The 18,445-nt window shown below is 39.4% G+C and overlaps 1 protein-coding gene across 2 annotated transcripts in view; it reads left to right on the top strand.

Moving 5' to 3' along the window:
* The window catches only part of GRIK2 (glutamate ionotropic receptor kainate type subunit 2), a 656,874-nt gene that overhangs the window by 225,687 nt on the left and 412,742 nt on the right, over nt 1-18,445 (top strand). For both annotated transcript variants that reach the window (XM_048493884.1, XM_048493875.1), the window contains exon 5: nt 14,620-14,801. In XM_048493884.1, the coding sequence (XP_048349841.1) occupies nt 14,620-14,801 (182 nt within the window). The remainder of the gene's footprint in view (nt 1-14,619; nt 14,802-18,445) is intronic.

Raw genomic sequence — 18,445 nt, 5'->3', positions numbered from 1 at the left:
TAAGAGAGGACACATCCCCAATACTAGTTACTTGCCCTCCTCTTAGTGCTGTTTGTCTCTATGTTTTAATTTAATTATTTTATCATTTTAATTGTTTTTTAATTGCTCAAATGTTTTAATGCTTTTTATGTTTTTTGCATTGTAATCTCTGATAGGGTAGAAAGTGACCATAGAATGTTTTAAATAAATGTACCCACTGCTTCAGTTCACATGGTCTTGATGATCTTGATTCACAGACCTTCTGGAGCTTTTTATTGGCATGCACCTTTTCTTAAGGCTCAGTCATATCTCCTTTTTGAGTTTGATGAAGAGCTGAATTACACTCTCCCCCACCATTTACATAAGTTCATTTCAAACTGCCAGCATTCCGCTTTTATTTGCTGTGAAATTTTCTGTCTGAAATGGAAACCACATAAATGACAAATTAGCTTCCTGCTTCATGATATAAAGTTCTACTACCAACTTCTGCTTTGCATATGCTCTGCAGCTTGTTAATCTGAAAAACAATTTTAAGCTTTAATGCTTGTTAAATAGGGGTTATAAAACCTCATAGGCCCAAAGGTTTACAACTGACATTGCCCAAGTAGAGTACAAGAAGAAATCTGATGATTATAGCAATGGACTATACGGTCTAGCATCTTGGTTTACACAGTGATCCATTAAATGCCTTGAAAAGCTAAAAAGACTACATGGCCCAGATCTTGCCCTGATGGTACCTCCTAGCACCTGGTATTCTGGTAAGATCTACTTGAACCAGTGATGTACCCATCCTCCATGATTCTAATCTTTTTAAACTGCCCACTAGGTATGAATTCCACAATTTAATTACTCATTGAGTAAAGAACTGCTTCCCTTTGTATGTTCTGAATCTGTTGCTTATCATCTTCATTGGTTATACTTTAGTTTTGTGAGAGATGGAGGAAAAGTTCTACTTACCGGTACTTTCTCCAGTCTATGCACTGTTTTATAAACCTTCATCCTTTTAGTCATTTCACCTTAGTCATCTTGGGGTTTTTTTAATTGAAAAACCTCATATTCTTGCCCTTTCCTCATAGGAAAGATGCCCTAACTTTTTAATTGTCTTTGTTGCCTTCTTCAGTACTTTTCTTCAGTACTTTTCAAGTGCTAAACAGAATGATATTACAGATTCTGTTTAGTTTGGAGATTTGCATTAAGAAATTTGGCCAGTTGCAAGTTCTTTATAAAAAGGTACCTGGTTGTTTTAAACTTCAAACTACTTATCAGAATACTGGATTGTCTGATAGTTATTGTCACCTCTTAAAAAGTGAAAGTTAGGCACTAAAGGTCTTTAGAATGGATTAACACCTTTGCTTCCCTTGACTGTTATATAAGGGGAAAGCAGCATTGTGCAGCCTTTCTTAGATTTTTAAGAATATATTTGTGGTTTGGTTTCTATATTCTATACAACCTCAGGTTTCTATATTAGTGAGGACAACAAATCCTTTTGGAAAATAGTTTGTAATTCTTTAGGGTCCACAGTGTACCAGAATAAGCTGGAAAGCCACCACACTTTTCGGAACAACATTTTAAAACTTGGTTTAATAAGTCTTCTGCTACAATGTCAGATGGTAATGTGAAGGTAAAAATTATGGCTCAGTTTCCTTGGACAAAGTTAAGCTTCTGATCAATTATCTAAAGGGGTATGGACTGGATATGATTCCACTCGCACTTTTACAAGATTGGTGGTCTTCTGTAATTGTTATCCTATTCTCTCTGATAGATCAGACATTGTTCTCAATCCAATGGTGGCAGGCAATTGCTGTTCCAATTTATGAGGAATAAGGGGAAATAAATGATCAAAATACTTATTAATCAATTAGTTTGTGCTCTATCATAGATAAGCTTTATGTTTCACATGTGTACCTTAGACACATTATCTCAAATCTTGGGCCCAGAGCAAATAGTTTATCAGAAAAGGAGTTTGACTATATCAGTGGTTCTCAACCTTCCTAATGCCGCAACCCTTCAATAAAGTTCCTCATGTTGTGGTGACCCCAACCCTAACATTTATCCATTTTACAGATGGAGAACACTGATGCAGAGAGTCTGACCCTGTGAAAGGATCATTCAACCCCCAAAGGGGTCACGACCCACAGGTTGAGAACCGCTGGACTATATTCTATACACTAGAACTGCGAGAAGTATACTCCATCTGAAAAAAGGAAAACTGCACACCACATTTATTGATCTGCAAGCAGCTTTTGATTAAGATCACATTTATGGAGGAAGTACTTTTCCAGTTCTGCATTGCTGACCAGAACTGCATTCCAAATAAGAGCACTCCATAGATCTATATAAGAGCATTACAGTCTTGCCCATTTTATTTTCAATCAGTTTTCTAATAACCCCTTTCATGGACTTTGTCTTTTTAAAAACTAGCTGAAATTTTCATTGAGCCTGTTCTCCAGACAACGGCATGCTACACTAAAATTTTCATTGAGCCATCCACTGTAACTGGAAACATTACAGGGAAACATCGAATGATAGTATACCATCAGAGCAAAAGATTTAGTCTTCTCATTTGAAGAGTCTGAGTCACTGACCTCATGATATCCTAAACATTGTTTCCCTTTGAGTGAGCTTTAGGAAGACAGGAGGAATATAGAATCTCCAAGGCAGATTTCCTGTGACCTTTGCATGTAAAACCTCCCCCAACAAAATAACTGTTCAGATATTTATGAGACTTGCCTCATGATAGTCACTTGTCTGAGCTTGTAGGATTTTTTGTTCACTGTCATTCTGGAGGAAAATGTGTAAGTTAATCTATGTTGGTATAAAACATCTCCCAGTCCCAACTTACAAATGAACAAAGGTAAATCAATCTATAGACTTTTTTTTGTACGTGTGTGTGCGTGGGAGGGGGGTGTTTTCTATGTATTGCTGTTTACTTCAGCTAGCTGCATGATAGGGTCATCTCTGCAAAGAAATAAACTAATGTACTTTTAAAAGTACCGTATGAAGAAATTTTAAAAATGCAATTTAATTAAATGTGTTCAGCATGGTACAACACAGTTCAAATTCTACCTGTTGGTTTTCATCATGCATTTAAGCAAATGTTTGACATCCAGTCAACTGTAGTCATAAATTACTTTTTAGCTTTGCTGAGACAAGATTATTTTTCTTCACACTCTGATATAAAATCTGTAAGCTAATATCTACAAACATTAATTTCTTATATTAAATCTAACAAATCACTTTGCCCTCACTTTTTCTCCCTGTCTCTCTCTCTCTACATGAATTAAGCTATTCCTCAAATGGATTGCAACCATTCTGAAGATCATTGTTTCCCCCCATCAGCTTCTATGCTTGAGAAAGTTCTCATTGGGATTCTGAACTAATTTTTGCTGCATAGCGATAAATCCTCATCCTCCATTTTGGCAGTTTAGGGAAGAGTTTTCACAACATATATTCAGTTAACAGCCCTCATATATTTCAGTGTCAAGGCTTGTTTTATTGTGGCATGTCCACAGACACATGCTGATTGAAGTTATGCATAAAATAATGGGGTTTAGAAAAATATTAAGTAATCTGTACAATGCAATCATGCAATGACATACATTCAGATTACATCTAGCATACTTTATAACATTGCTAGGAACTATTTCTGGGAGATTTATATTCCTTAGGAAATGTGTTTTCTTTTTGATTAGTTACAATGCAGTGGGATATGTAATAAATTGTTACTAAAGACTTTAACATTTGGGTGCCTTCCATGCTTAGATGAAGGAATGGCTGTAGGTGGCATAGTTTCTTTCCTTATTTTGTAAAAACAGATACAATGGTATACAGTATTATCACATATATTTAGATCTGCAGTAATACACACAGAGAAGAGTGGGGGAGGGTCAGTTTTTAACAGGAAGGATGTGTCATATTCTGTGGATCTCCCCAGTAAACAAACTTAGTGGATACAAAATCAATTTTTGATTGGATTACACTTCATAGTTATTGATTACACTTAATAGATCTTTGCCAAAACTAAAGTTTTTGCACCTAATCATTACACTAGTTCCCACATTGCACCCCTTTTTTTGCTCCATTGCTAATGAACATGTCCCTTTCATCTTCCAGTACAAGCCTGCACTTTCCCAAGGCGCACTTTTCAAGATAACGACTCAGGTGCACCCCTGCTTTAGGAAAGGCATCCCAGTTAAGTCTGCACATTCTTACATGGTTCAGAGGTAATGAACTATGGTCTTAAATGTCTCTACACTAATGCACAGAGCATGGGAAATAAACAAGACAAACTCAAACTGTTAACTGTTAAGTGGGGATCAGTGCACACAGTGAAAACCAGTACAAAATACACTGAAAAAGGCTCATGGCAGTTGCTGTCTATATTCAAATAAAGTTTGACAACACTTTTCTGAAAAAAAAATCTCTGGTGTGAGTATTGTGTGAAACATCATCAAGTACATCTTCAAATACACATTCAAAAGTAGAACAAGGTATCTGAGTTCCAGACTGAATAAAACACAGTAAGCATCGGCTAAGCTAACACATACTCGGATGTGGACCGGTCTCATATACACTTCAAGGCTAGTGGAAAAGGACATTTTGCAGTCAGAATCTCAAGAGCAGACTGCAATCCCTGATGGTTTTTAAATTGTTGCTGTCATATAAATCTTGATTTCAACCTTTTCATGGTTTGGAAGTATACCCATATGGAATTCATGTTTCAGTAGCTTTTCCTTCAAGTAGCTCAGGGCATTATCATATGCTACGTTCTTCCCAACTCTTTCAAACTGACCTTCTGTATAAACTGGGTAAATGCACAGCCTTCAGCTGGGAATATTTTTTTTTTGTTTTAAGGGACTTTATGTTGGAATGTTCCTAAGTTCTGGAGATCAATTGAGTCATGAACTTTTTTACAAGATATTAATTTCTATGATCTTCAATGGATAGCTTGTTTTTTGTCATTGTGTTTTACAGAACTGCTTCTACTATGCAGTTCTCATTCTAATCCTCTGCCTAAAATAGTAGTCCTGATTACATCTGCCAGTTTGGGCACTGAATTTTAATTTACTTGAATTGTATGGTAGTTGAAATGTTCTCAACACATGTTTAAAAGTTATTCATTCATGCATACTTGTCTTTGGCGTATTTTTCCTTTTTTTTCTCTTTCCACTTTTGTGGAAAACTCTAAAATCCATTAGATTTTCAAGTATCTACTTGGTACTGTTATACACCTTTTTTAAAAAAGAAAAGAAAAGAAATTATCTTGAAATCTTTTGGAAAACTAAACCTATTTTAATCTGGATTCAGGCCTGGATTTTGGACAGATGCCACAGGTTCTTCAGGGTTTCATTTACATTAAACTGCTGAGAGAGCTTATAAAGGGATTTGGAATAAGTTGCTGGCAATATATGGAAAACATCTTGTTCTACTTCTCTTTAACAACTGAGTTAGGTGGGTCTGTAGAAATCTTGAACAGGTAGGTGAAAATGGTAATCGGGTAGATGAGGGCCAATAAACAGAAGTTCATTCTGGACATGACTGAGGTACTTTTGGTCAATGACAAAGCTACTTGAGGACTCATCATCATCATCATCATCATCATCATCATCATCATCATCATCATCATCATCATCATCATCATCATCATATTTTTATTACAGTCAATGACCAGTTCAAATAAACAATAACCTATTTTATGGACATCTATCAGTATCAGCAGAAATACAATATATACAAAGATTAAAATAGTACCTTCAAAGAGAATACTTTTTAAAAGTACTATATAAAATTGCATCTTTCTAGTTGAAAAACTTAATATCTGTTCACTTACTATTTCCTTCTAAATTTACAAATTAATAAACAGAACCCCTGAAAAGTAGAGCTGGATGTCATCAGAGTACTGGGTACAATCAATCCTGAACTCCCTGATGACCTCTTCTGGCAGTTTCAGATTGATGTTAAACAACATAGAGGACAGCACTGAGCCCTGGGGAACCCCACAAGGGAGCTCACAGGGTACCAAGTAGCTGTCCCACACTGCCACCTACTGGAACCTGCCACTGAGATAAAAGGAGAACCACTGTAATATGATGCCTCCTGCTCCCAACCCCCGCAGCTGATCCAGGAGAATCCCTTAGTTGACAGTATCAAAAGCCATGGTTAGATCAAGAAGAACCAACAGGGACACATGGCCCCTGTCTCTCTCCCTGAGAAGGTCATCCATCAGGGTGACCAAGGCAGTCTCATTACTATGTCTGTGTTTGAAACCTGACTAATACAGGTCCATAAAATCAGTGTAATCCAGGTGCGGCTGCAGTTGAGTCACCACCACCCTCTCCAAGATCTTATCAAAAAGGGGGATGTTGGCCACTGAGCAGTAGTTTTTAGGCATCATTGGATCCAGAACTGATCTCTTCAAGAAGGGATGGAGAATGGCCTCCTTTAAGTCAATTGGCACCTTGCCCACCTCCAGAAAGGAATTAACAGCTTCCTGAATCCACTTGGCCGCCCCCTTCCAGTTAGTTTTAATCAGCCAAGATGGGTAAGGATTAAGGTGACAGGTAGTAGGGCAGACCCTGCAAGCACCTTGTCCACATCATTGGGGTGCAACAGTTAGAACTGATCCCAAACAACCTGAAAAGACTGTGTGCTGCTCACCTTCTCTAGAGTATCTCTAAACATGTAGTCCAATTCTTGGCAAATCTGGGGGATTTTATCCCGAAAATGTCTTACAAACATGTCACCACTGACTTCTGTGGGTAGTGCTGATGCCTCAATCTCTGGGACTGTCAGCCCCTTCATCACTTGAAAAAGCTCAGCCAGACAACTACTTGCAGACTCATTGATATGAAGTGTGCCTTCTTTGCTTCCGCCACTGCCATCTGGTAGGCCCGATAATGGGCTCTCACTAATATCAGGTCAGATTTGGCATGGGATTTCCTCCATCTATGCTATAGCCATTGATCTTCCTGTTTCATTGTCCTGAGCTCCTTTGAATACCAAGGGCCCTTCAGATCTCTGTGGGCTAATCAAGGGCACCTAGGAGCAATTGTGTCTCTGGCCCTCCTTACCTTACCATTTCAAAGTGAGATCAGGGACAAGACAGGAGCACTGGACATGCTAGCCAAAAAATCCCCCAGAGCCCTCAGAAATCCTTCAGATTCTATCTTCCTCCAGGGACAGACCATAAGAATAGGTCCTACACCCTGACAGCTGTGGGGTAAGATCTTCAGTCCAAAAGTCATCAGGTAATGGTCCATCTATGATAAAGGGCACACTTTGCAATCCCTTACCAACGAATCACCCCCTAACTGCTTTGTACCAAAAACCATATGGAGAGTATGTCCTGCCCTGCGTGTTGGGCACTGCACGTACTGAGACAGCCTAGTTATCATAAAAGCCATGAGGTCCAGAGATGGTCTATAAGAGGTGTCCTCCAATTGAGGTCCTCCAACATGTACTGGGGGCCTGTAATACCAACTCAGAGAGTACCTCCATCTCCTCAAACAGGGATGCTCTTGGGCTCTGAGGTGAATGGTAGAACAGCAACCCTGTCCCTTCTCTTTGGTCCTGTAACAGAAACAAGCCCGCAATTCCAGATATAGAGTGGAAAGGGCACCAGGAGATGGCAAGAACCACTTAAGGGGCTATACCCACCCCACCATCCCTCCCTTCTGACCTGGGCTGGTGCTACATGATGTACCCTGGGGAGGGGGGGCAAAGCTGTGTATGCGCCGAGCTCAGCCAAGTTGTTCAAATTATGTTGTGAAGTGTTACCTGGACAAAGCTGCATGGCTTGCTAAGTTGCACAAAATTTGTGGTTGCTACTCTTCGGTACAGATGAGTTACCGGCATGTGTCATCAGGTCATCTAATAGCTACTGTCATACCTGAAACAAGTTGGGCAAATGGCAAGATAGTGATTCAGGTTAGTCATGCAGTAGCTACTGTTGCATGATAGTAAGTTGTTCAGTGATTGCTGCTGACTCTGACGAGTCCGCCCTCCATCAGGGGACATGACAAAAGAGGGGACAGAATCCTTTCTAGGATATCTGAAGGCATTAATTTCTTAAAGCTATTGGCACTGCTTCTGTTATTTTGGAGGGTTGTAAACTCCATCTCTCTCTCTCTCTCTCTCTCTCTCTCTCTCTCTCTCTCTCTCTCTCTCTCTCTCTCTCTCTCTCTCTGTGTGTGTGTGTGTGTGTGTGTGTGTTTAAGTTTTCAGTGTTTTTGCAAATCTGGAGCTTTTTTCTGGTTTGTAGAAAAAGCTCACATCTACCTCTGGCTTTACCATGTAGATTTTTTTTAAAAAAAATTCACACTCTATGGATCAGTTCAGGATAATGTGTAATGATCATAAAATAGTCCTTTGAGAACCTTTGATATTCTGTGTTCTATTCAGGTAGCCAAGGTTTGTGAACATTTCATGAATTGTTTTCTAATATTGGACTGTAAATGATCAGGTCAGCTGGCTGATATGTGGCATGCAGTTAATACCAATTAGTGTCGAGTACAACTAGCCATTATTCTTTTTCTTACAGCTCAATATACTAAAACATTATATCCATTCATAGAAACCTAAAAAAAGTAATGAAAGTACAGCATATAATCAAGTGCCAAAATATGAGATTACTGCCTGCATTATCATTTAGATTATGCTTGTTGTCCCCTCTGAAGACTTGGTTGTTGTGGGGTCCATTTAATGTTCAGATATTTTTGGCTACATGCTGCCAGTAGGAAATAAACCTGATTTTTGTACTTTAAGGTAAACATGCCATTTGCTTTTAATATGGTCTTCTGTTCCTGTCTGAATTATTTTATTTTATTTCAGTCCTACAGTGGAGCCTCGGTTTTCGTTGGTCATCCATCCGAAAAGAATCGATGAAAACTGAAACCAATGAAAACCGAGGCAAACTTTTCCATAGGAATCAATGTAAATCCAATTAATCCATTCTAGGCACTCCAAAAAACATACCAAAACACATTTTTGGTGAATAAACATAGTGTTTAATGCTGAAAAGAGTAACAAACAATAACACTAGGACCAGCTTCAGAGCCAGTGGACCAATGTCACACCAGACAGCTGTCCAAAGAGGTCTGTTTCTGACGCCTCTTTAAGATTTGTCTAAAATGGGGCAAGACATTGTCATTAAACAAGTTGCAGACATGGCCTGCAACAGCTTTGTCCGGGTGATTTTTCTCCACAAACCCCTGCACCTTACTGCAAATCGATGAAAACCGATGCAAATTGATGAAAACTAAGACAAATTTTTCACTGAAAAAATCAATGAAAACCAAAACTGATGAAAACCGAAGGCAAGGAAAACCGGGGTTCCACTGTATTTTTCTGGTATTTCATCCCAGAATTTCAGTTGTGCACCATCTCTTTTTCTCTTCAATACAAATTCTACAAATTTCTTTCCTTGGTCAACCAATTTGTTCATGTGATTTAACATCTATATACTGATGATTCCCAATATAATATTGTTCTTTCTTTATTTCAAATTGTCTATAGCAGTGGTGGCGAATCTTTGGCATTCCAGATGTTATGGACTACAATTCCCATCAGCCCCTGCCAGCATGACCAATTGGCCCTGCTGGCAGGGGATGATGGGAGTTGTACTCCATAACATCTGGAGTGCCAAAGGTTCGCCACCACGGGCCTATAGCCCTACTGACTAGCTTCCATGGCATTGCTTTGGATTCCTCTTGATTGATTCATACAGTTGTGCTTCTCTTTTGCTTTAACTTATCTAAAAGGCATCCTTTTCTGCCATCACTCATACCAGGACTTGGGTCCACACATTTTTGTCCTACTATTGATTGATTGCTAGAATTTACAATGACATTTTCCCCCTTTTTGTCTTTTTTCATTATCTTTACTTCAGAGTGCTGCTACTTTAATTTTCTAGGCTAATGTTAAGAGAACAGCTGGCTTCGATCACATCTACATCAAATTATTCCTTTGTATATTCAAAGCTTTTCATATTTGCAATCTTTACTATATTCCCCCCCCCCCCCCAGTTATGTTTCTACTCATGTTCGGTCTTTTTCATATTCTTTGCTTTCTTATTAAACCCTGGATTTTATCTGTTGAGCCCTTATCTCTTTCTCCTAGCTGTTCCTAATTAGTGTGCACTGCTTTGTTTAAAAAAACAGCAGTTTTAAGTTTTATCTTCTGATATGCAGTGTAGCAAATACATGTGCCTTTCCTTGTTCCCTTCCCTTTTACATTTTTGATAATTTGGCAACAGGTATTATTACAATGCTGATGCCCCCCCATTTCAATATGACTTTAATGTTTATCATTTAATGCCCCCCTCCTAAATTAGTGATTTTTAAGTGTGATCATTGGCCATCTACCATGTGCCAAGGTTTAGCAAACAAAAACCACACAAAATTAAGTATGCTTTCCCCCCCAGTATGTAGCCTTGTAATTAGAAATACCATATATTCTTCAGACAGGGAAGATAACTGATCCAGAAAAAAGAAAGAGAAGTGAAGTTTAAGACTTTTACATACAGAAATAGATAGGTTTGGAATGCTGGCAGAATTTTCAGCTGTTGAGAAGTATGGAATATGCTTGTAGGGAATTAGCAGAATGATAAATAGCTAGACATCTGGCCAGGTGGCATAACAGTGGCATGTAAGGTTGCTAAACAGGAGACCTAGGTATTTGAAGCAAATCTGGGATGCTCATTTTCCAGTGCTGGTGGAAGTAGAGCATGAAGAAGGGGTAATGTGTGATTGATCTCTTTAGAATTAGCTGCCAGCTGGAGTGGTAGCTGACTGTTTTTGCTATTTCTTCTTGATAACCATTTTGTGAAAAAAGCTGTTGAGCTGTAGGGCTCCACTATGGTCTCTCTCAAAAATGAAGACCAAAGGAGTTCAGAAAAAAGAGTATGCCTGGTGGAAACCTCTGAAGGAAACAACTGTCTACTTCATGTAGCCATTCCTGTTATTTGTTTGCAGATGACATCAAATTATTTAGGGTTTAAAACAAAAACAGATTGTGAAGAGTTCCAACTGTATCTCTGCAGACTGGGGAAATCTTATTAAAATGGCAGATGAGATTCAATCGGAGTGTACACTGATGGATATTGAGGCAAAAAATTCCAACTTCATATACCCTGTTGTAATCTGTACTGGCAGCCACAGACCAAGAGCGGGATCTTGGGGTGGCAGTGGATCGCTTGATGAAAATGTCAACTGAGTTATTGTGAGAAAAGGCAAATTTCATGCTGGCCCTAATTCGACAAAGAATAGAGAATAAAATTGCTGCTACTATACAACCCTATACAAATCTGTGGTGAGACCATACTTGGAATATTGTGTTCAGTTATAGTCACCATATTTAAAAATGATGTTGAGGAGATGCAGAAAAGAATGTCCATAATGATCAGGGGGCTAGAGGAACTTCCCTATTAGAAAAAAGGTAAGGAGAGACATGATAGGGGCCTATACAATTATGCACGGTGTGCAGAGTGTGGACAGGGAGTAGTTTTTGCCCTTCTCTCATAATATGAAAATGGGGGGTCATCATGCTGAAGCTGAAGAGTGACAGATTCAAAACAGACAAAAGAAACAGTGCCTTAGTTAAATGGTGGAACTCCCTGTCAGAGGATGTGGTGATGCCTGCCAACTTGGAAGTCTTTAAGAGGGGAGTGGGCATGTTTATGGAACATAGGGCTATCCAGAGCTACTAGTCAAAATGGATACTAGTCATGAATCATACCTATTCTCTCCAGTATCATGCCTGTTATATTAGGATTTGTGGAACACAAGGAGGATAATGCCACAGAAATAGTCTTGTTTGTGGACTATCTGAAGGCACCTGGTTGGCCATTGTGTGAGTAGACTGTTGCACATGATAGGTCTTGGTCTGATACAGTGCGGCCTTCCTTATGTTCCTATTCTATAGCATTTTTCTTTTAAAAATCCAGTGGTAAGCTTTTCTCTCCCTCCCACTCTAATATAGAAACATTTATTTTTTATCTAAAACTTAAAGTGGTGTTTTACAACCTATTTTTTAGTCTTATTAAACTTTCTACTTTAATTTTTAAGGATGTTTCTCTCCAGGGTCTTAACTGTCTTTTTAGTCTGGAGATAATCTTAACTGATACTATCTTTCTTGCTAGTTTCTTTTGTGTGAAAATATATCTCACCATTTCTGTTCCTCCTCTATGATCCCAGTCCTTTAGTCTTAACTTTTGTCCAAACCATTTCAGTGAATGAAAGAGATTAGAACAGCCTTGTCCAGAACAGTGTAACAAAGAACCTGAGAGTGGTTTTAAGGAAACATCTGAGATTGAGCAAGACAAGAAGGTCAGCAGACCGTGCTATTCACCACCAAGGAACCCTTGTGAGCTTCAGCAACCAGGGAAAGGTCTTGATGGACACAGTTCATGGTAGAATCCTATGAAGCTTCAGGAAACAAGTGTTGTTTTTTTGGAGAGGTGGGAATACAAAATAGCACCTTGAATACCTTGTTCACACATGACATTTTACCAGGGCTGATTCAAGCATCAAGTGTATAGTTCTTTACAGTGCCTCTCCTCACATATCTTTATTGTTTTCTTATCTACCTGTTCACTTGGGCTTGTTTCTTTACCTGGGTGGGGAGGGGTAGCGGTTATTGCCAGTGCAGGTGGCATCCACTACCTAACTCAGTAGCTGAAATAAGCAACTTTCTGGTCTTTCCCTTCAGTGAATGAATATTGGTGGCAGCAACCTGTGATTGGCATGAAAAGGAGAGCCATTTGCATGATCTCAGTTAAAATGATCACTGCCTGTTGCTGTGCCAGATAATGATAATATCAAGCATTGTCAGCGCTAGATTTATACACAAGTAAGCTGCAGCTAGAACCCTATGTTATGAAGCACCCCTAAATACAAAAAGTTACTAAATTTCAAGTTTGAATTTTTTTTGGTAATACTATTGAGCCTCTTAAATTTGGCATAGATTAAGTTCTCTTCATAATTCATTCTTGTGAACTAGACAGGTTTACGTGCCATTTATCCATCTCTTCCAGCAATGTGGTTGTTGCAATAGTGTGCCTGGAATATGTGGTAATTTCTGGATGAATTGCCTTTTATCTTAAATACATAGGAATACTTACACCTTATTTGATGGAATTAACCTTGAGATTCTCCTTTCCTACATTACATTTCCCAGCAAAAGATGCATCCTGATTGAACTATGCCCCACTATATTTAGTACTGAGGCTGCTGTTGCCAAAAAAATTGGCCTCCTGAGCAGTGCTGGAGACCAAAACTGTAGCAGATAAAACAAATCCAGAATTTTGAGGGTATTGGGTTTTCATACTCTAGTCTAGTACCATGAAGCAGTATAGTTTAGTATTCTAAAAGAAAAAAAATAGGGCTGACTAACAGCAGATGAATCCTTCTTGGCATGTACCTGTGCTATTATTTTAGCATTGTTTTGTGCAGCTGTGGGAAGTATGAGTAGGTGCAGCTAAAAGAACTTTTACTGAGACAGGAGCTGTAGTGTTCCATATATACCAGTATGTGTCTTACATTCATCAGGAGTCTGTATGTGTATCAGGGTGGGGGGAAGGGAAGAAGAAGAAGAAGAAGAAGAAGAAGAAGAAGAAGAAGAAGAAGAAGAAGAAGAAGAGGAGGAGGAGGAGGAGGAGGAGGAGGAGGAGGAGGAGGAGTTTGGATTTATATCCCCCCTTTCTCTCCTGTAGGAGACTCAAAGGGGCTGACAATCTCCTTTCCCTTCCCCCCTCACAACAAACACCCTGTGAAGTGGGTGGGGCTGAGAGCTCTGGAAAGCTGTGACTAGCCCAAGGTCACCCAGCTGGCATGTGTGGGAGTGCGCAGGCTAATCTGAATCCCCCAGTTAAGCCTCCACAACTCAAGCGGCAGAGCTGGGAATCAAACCCGGTTCCTCCAGATCAGTGTGCACCTTCTCTTAGCCACTACACCACTGCTGTTCTCGAGAGGAGAATCATCCTGGTATTCAGCCTGTTTGGGTGCTGCTGGTGTGTGAGATTTTCAATTAATAGAGTCAGCCCAAAGTTTAAAGTGCCTTACATGCATTGTGGCAGCCAACTGGAGCTGCTGTCATGCAGAAACTGGGTTTTGGCAACAACTGTTATCACAGTAATAAATTTAGCGACTCTAATTATGTAATTAAGAACCAGTGCACATTGTTGGAGAAGTCCCATAAACTGAATCTGTATGTAAACTTGAGATTAGTCTATTATAACAAATAGCCTGATAACAAACTGCTGTTGTGGTTCTGCATTCAAGTCTTTCTTATTGTTTCTTATTATTTCTTATTGTTTGGTGGAACCGTCATATCAATTCACATTAATTCATATCTCAGAAGGTAATCTTAACTTAATTCATATTAATATTTTGATTAATATTAACAAAGGAGAATACGGGAAAAAATTCAAACAGAAAGGACAAGGAGTCTAGACATTATTCTTAAACATGAAGGTGAGTGCATTAAAGAGGAAGAGAAAATTTAAAAAATCCCTAAAATTTAAGTGCATTAAAGAGGAAGAGAAAATTTTAAAAATCCCTAAAATTTAAGTTAAGGAATCTGCTCCTACAAGGTCATATTTTAATAATTTATCTTTTGGTGTCTTTTTGTCTTTTTCTGAAAAAGGTCTCATTCGATTACAAGAGCTTATTAAGGCTCCATCACGGTACAATCTGCGTCTAAAAATCCGCCAGTTACCAGCTGACACAAAGGATGCAAAGCCCTTGCTCAAGGAGATGAAAAGAGGCAAGGAATTCCACGTCATCTTTGACTGCAGTCATGAAATGGCTGCAGGCATTCTAAAACAGGTAATGATCTCCTTTCTTTAAGTATCCTGATTTTCTCCATTTGTTAAAATCCTGTGCAGACATTGTGTTGATTTTTAGCAAACCATGGCTTGTAGAAATTGTTGGAATTAAATTTATCTGTATCAATCTTAAAATCATGTTTAAAATTAGAAAATAAAGACATAGCTAAATGCTCAGCTAAAGGAATCCTTTTTGCCAGGTTCTCCCCTCCTTTTGAACTGTTTTAGGAATATCATTGTAATGTGCAACTATAAGTATTCTATTAAGATGAATTGCTGCTTTTAAAGCTAGGGTATTCCTGGCTGGTTGCCACCCTATGGTAAATCTCCCTGTTGACCTGTTATTTCATGAATTTATTCCAACACAGACCATCAGTGTACTTGTACTTGTACTTCTTTATACTCTCACAGAGTCTTAAGCCTGATTTAGATGTCACTTGCTGATCTTTCAAGCCATGCTTAAGAGAACATAAAATGTTCTGTAGACTCATTATTTCTACCTACTACCATTATCTGTTGTTTCTCTTTTCTCTTTCTTGTTTTCTATGAAGCTAGTGTGGCATAATGGTTAAGATATTGGTTTGCTATGAAGCCAGTGTGCATAATGGTTAAGGTGTTGGATTAGGACCTGGGAAACCCAGGTTCAAATTCCTACTTGATCCATGGAAGCTTGCTGGGTGACCTTAGTCCAGTCATACACTCAGCCCCAACCCCTGGCTAGTATTTGGATGGGAGACCTCCAGGCAGTGGTGGGATTCAAATAATTTCACAACCAGTTCCAGTGGTGGGATTCAAATAATTTCACAACTGGTTGTTTACAAGCACCATTTTAACAACCGGTTCTGCCAAAGTGGTACCAACCTGCTGAATCCCACCACTGCCTCCAGGGAATCCCAGAGTCATGATACAGAGTCAGGCAATGGCAAACCATCTTGAAACATCTCTTGCTTTGAAAACCCTATGGACTCTCCATAAGACAGCTGTGACTTGATATCCCCCCTCCTGCCTCCGTAAATGAAATTCTTGGATCAGGGAAATTATGGTTGGTACTGGAGAAGGTTAAGGACCATCTGATTCTACTTGCCAGTCAGAAGCAGCCGCACAGACTGTACTCTCTGAGACCAGGGGAAAAGACAGTGAGAAAAAGGTGAACTCTATTTTTTTTTGGGGGGGGGGGGTTATCCTTAAAGCTCCATCCTTATCTGGTGTGTGTGTTTTTGAGGGCTTGTGTGTTTGTTTTTTAAGGGCTTGAGGAAGCTTTTGTCTGTGTAGGAGGTTCTTTGTTGTGGCTGTGTGTTTGCCTCAGGCCTATGGTGTGCACAGTTCTTACCAATAAGGACCCATCTTCGGGGAGATAGCAATAGTGACTAGGGTCAAAAGTCTTCAATCTTTAGGTCACGGTCAGGAACTCAGTGGGGCTGGGCTATAAAAAAACAAAGCTAACTTGGATTTTTTTGGTGGTTAAGTGTAGAACAGGACTTTTGAAAGGGAGGCCAAGAAATCTGTTCTGCAGAATTTGAAACAGCTAATGTGGATCATCAAGGAGTTTCTACTGTCACCTACAACAGCTGTGGAATGTTTGTTTTTCTGCCAGCAAGTGCAAGTTGGTTACTTTGTTAGAAGAGAAGATACAGCAGCTTGAAACACAAATATATACACTTCAGCACATTAAGAAGAACAAGACTTTCCTGGGCAGAATGGAGCAGACAGTACTGGGTGGAGAACACACTGGGGACATCTCTGAGGAGAATGGTAGCTCTCATACAGAGGAGGTGGGCAGCTGGAGAAATGTAACCCATAGAAGCAGAAGGACCAGAGAGCATGAATTACATCCTGGGAACCAGGTTGAGAGTATCTGGGTAAAAATTAAGGGGGAGGAAAACAACAGTGATCTCATTGTGGGGGTCTATTGCAGACCCCCAAGCCAGACTGAAGAGTTGGATGATGCCTTCCTGGAGCAGATGACCACACTTTCACAAAGAAGAGAAATAGTAGCAATAGGAGATTTCAATTATCCAGATATTTGCTGGGAGTCAAACTCTTCCAAGACTACCAGGTCCAACAATTTCCTCACTGGTGGGTTTCTGGTTCCGGAGCTAAGCATAAGATGGTGTTTTCTTTTCTCTCCTTCAGCTTAAATAACTTAATTGTAATTGCAGGCAATTTCATGGTCCAGAAGGTGGAAGAGGCAACAAGGGGATTGGCTATTTTAGATCTGCTCCTAAACAACAACAATAACCTGATTAATGCGATGGAAGTGGTAGGGTCCTTAGGTGGGACTGATCATGTTCTTCTGCAGTTCATTGTACAATGGAAAAGGAATGCCAAGTCTAGTTGGACATGTGTTGTAGATTTTAAGAAAGCTGATTTCAGTAAGTTTAGAAAACTACTGGGTTAAGAATACTAAAAGAGAAGGGAATACAAGATGGATGGGAGTTTCTTAAAAGTGAGACCTTGAAGGCACAATTTCAAACAGTTCCAATGAGGAGGAAAAATGGGAGGTTTCTCAGGAAACCAGGGGCCTTTCCCCACTTACCTTAAGCTTAGCTTGCCCTCCAAACTTACATAATATATCAGATTTATGACAACACAGGTACTGCAGATGACATTTTAGTCAGCTTGTTGCTTGATGAGCTAGGGCTATCTTCGGCATTTGTCTCATGTCTGCCACTATTCAGTTGAAATGATAGCTTATCTTTTCAGTGCCCCAAGTAATGTTAGTAAATGAAGAAAGCTTACCTTCCACTTCTCCCAGTCCCTTGTTTGTTCCTAACTTAATTAGTCCACACTTTAAAAGTGTGACTAAAACTGTTCATCTCAAATAATTATCCATACATTGTAAAATACTTGAATATAAAATGTTTATGTCATGTGTTAGCACCCCAGCAACCTTAACAATAAGAAAGTTCATCAATCAAACTGCAATATTTATAATGTACCTAGTAGGTGAACAGCAATTTTTTAATGGTCAGTATCTATATCAGGAAACCAGATTTATGCTATACATGGATTAAAGCCAACTAGAACTCTGACCATGGCCCTTTCCCCACTTACCGTTTGTGGTGCGCTACTCTCAGAGCACGTGATTTCTGCCGCGGGGTCATGTTCCCCACTGCCCCGTGTCGGAAGGTGCCATTTCTTCAGCGCCAGAAATGATGCACGCTGAGGGGACTTGAGAGTGGCAGAGTCGGGGCGACTGCGTTGTCGCCGCCTGGACTCGTGGGGAGCACTGCTGAACCCCGTGCTATCTGGGGAGAGTAGCATGCAGCAAACGGTAAGTGGGGAAAGGGCCCATTACTGCTTTACCTTTGTAGAAGAAAAAAATGTGTACTTTTTTTGGAGGCTGAATTATCTTTTCTACATCTTTTTTAGTAAATGAATTATTCTGTTCTGCATAATACTCCAGCTGTACAGAATGGATTCCAAAGCTACTTCTGTGTTCAAAAAGAACACTGCCTTGAAGATGCATTTATTAAACGGAGTGCTTTTTTGCATTCATACTTGTAATATTTGTAGATTTGTTCCCTTTTTTATTAAAACTTAAAATGAGGCACCCAGAATCAGTTAGTTTAATAATGCAACGCCTGTGCTTTTGAAACTTTTGCTTGAACGTCTATGAATCTATGAAAAACAGCACAGGGAACA

Source organism: Sphaerodactylus townsendi, linkage group LG01 (genome assembly GCF_021028975.2).
Source record: "Sphaerodactylus townsendi isolate TG3544 linkage group LG01, MPM_Stown_v2.3, whole genome shotgun sequence".
NCBI lineage: Eukaryota > Metazoa > Chordata > Lepidosauria > Squamata > Sphaerodactylidae > Sphaerodactylus > Sphaerodactylus townsendi.
Note: the sequence above shows the minus strand (reverse complement) of the source record. Positions and strands in the feature narration are given on the sequence as shown.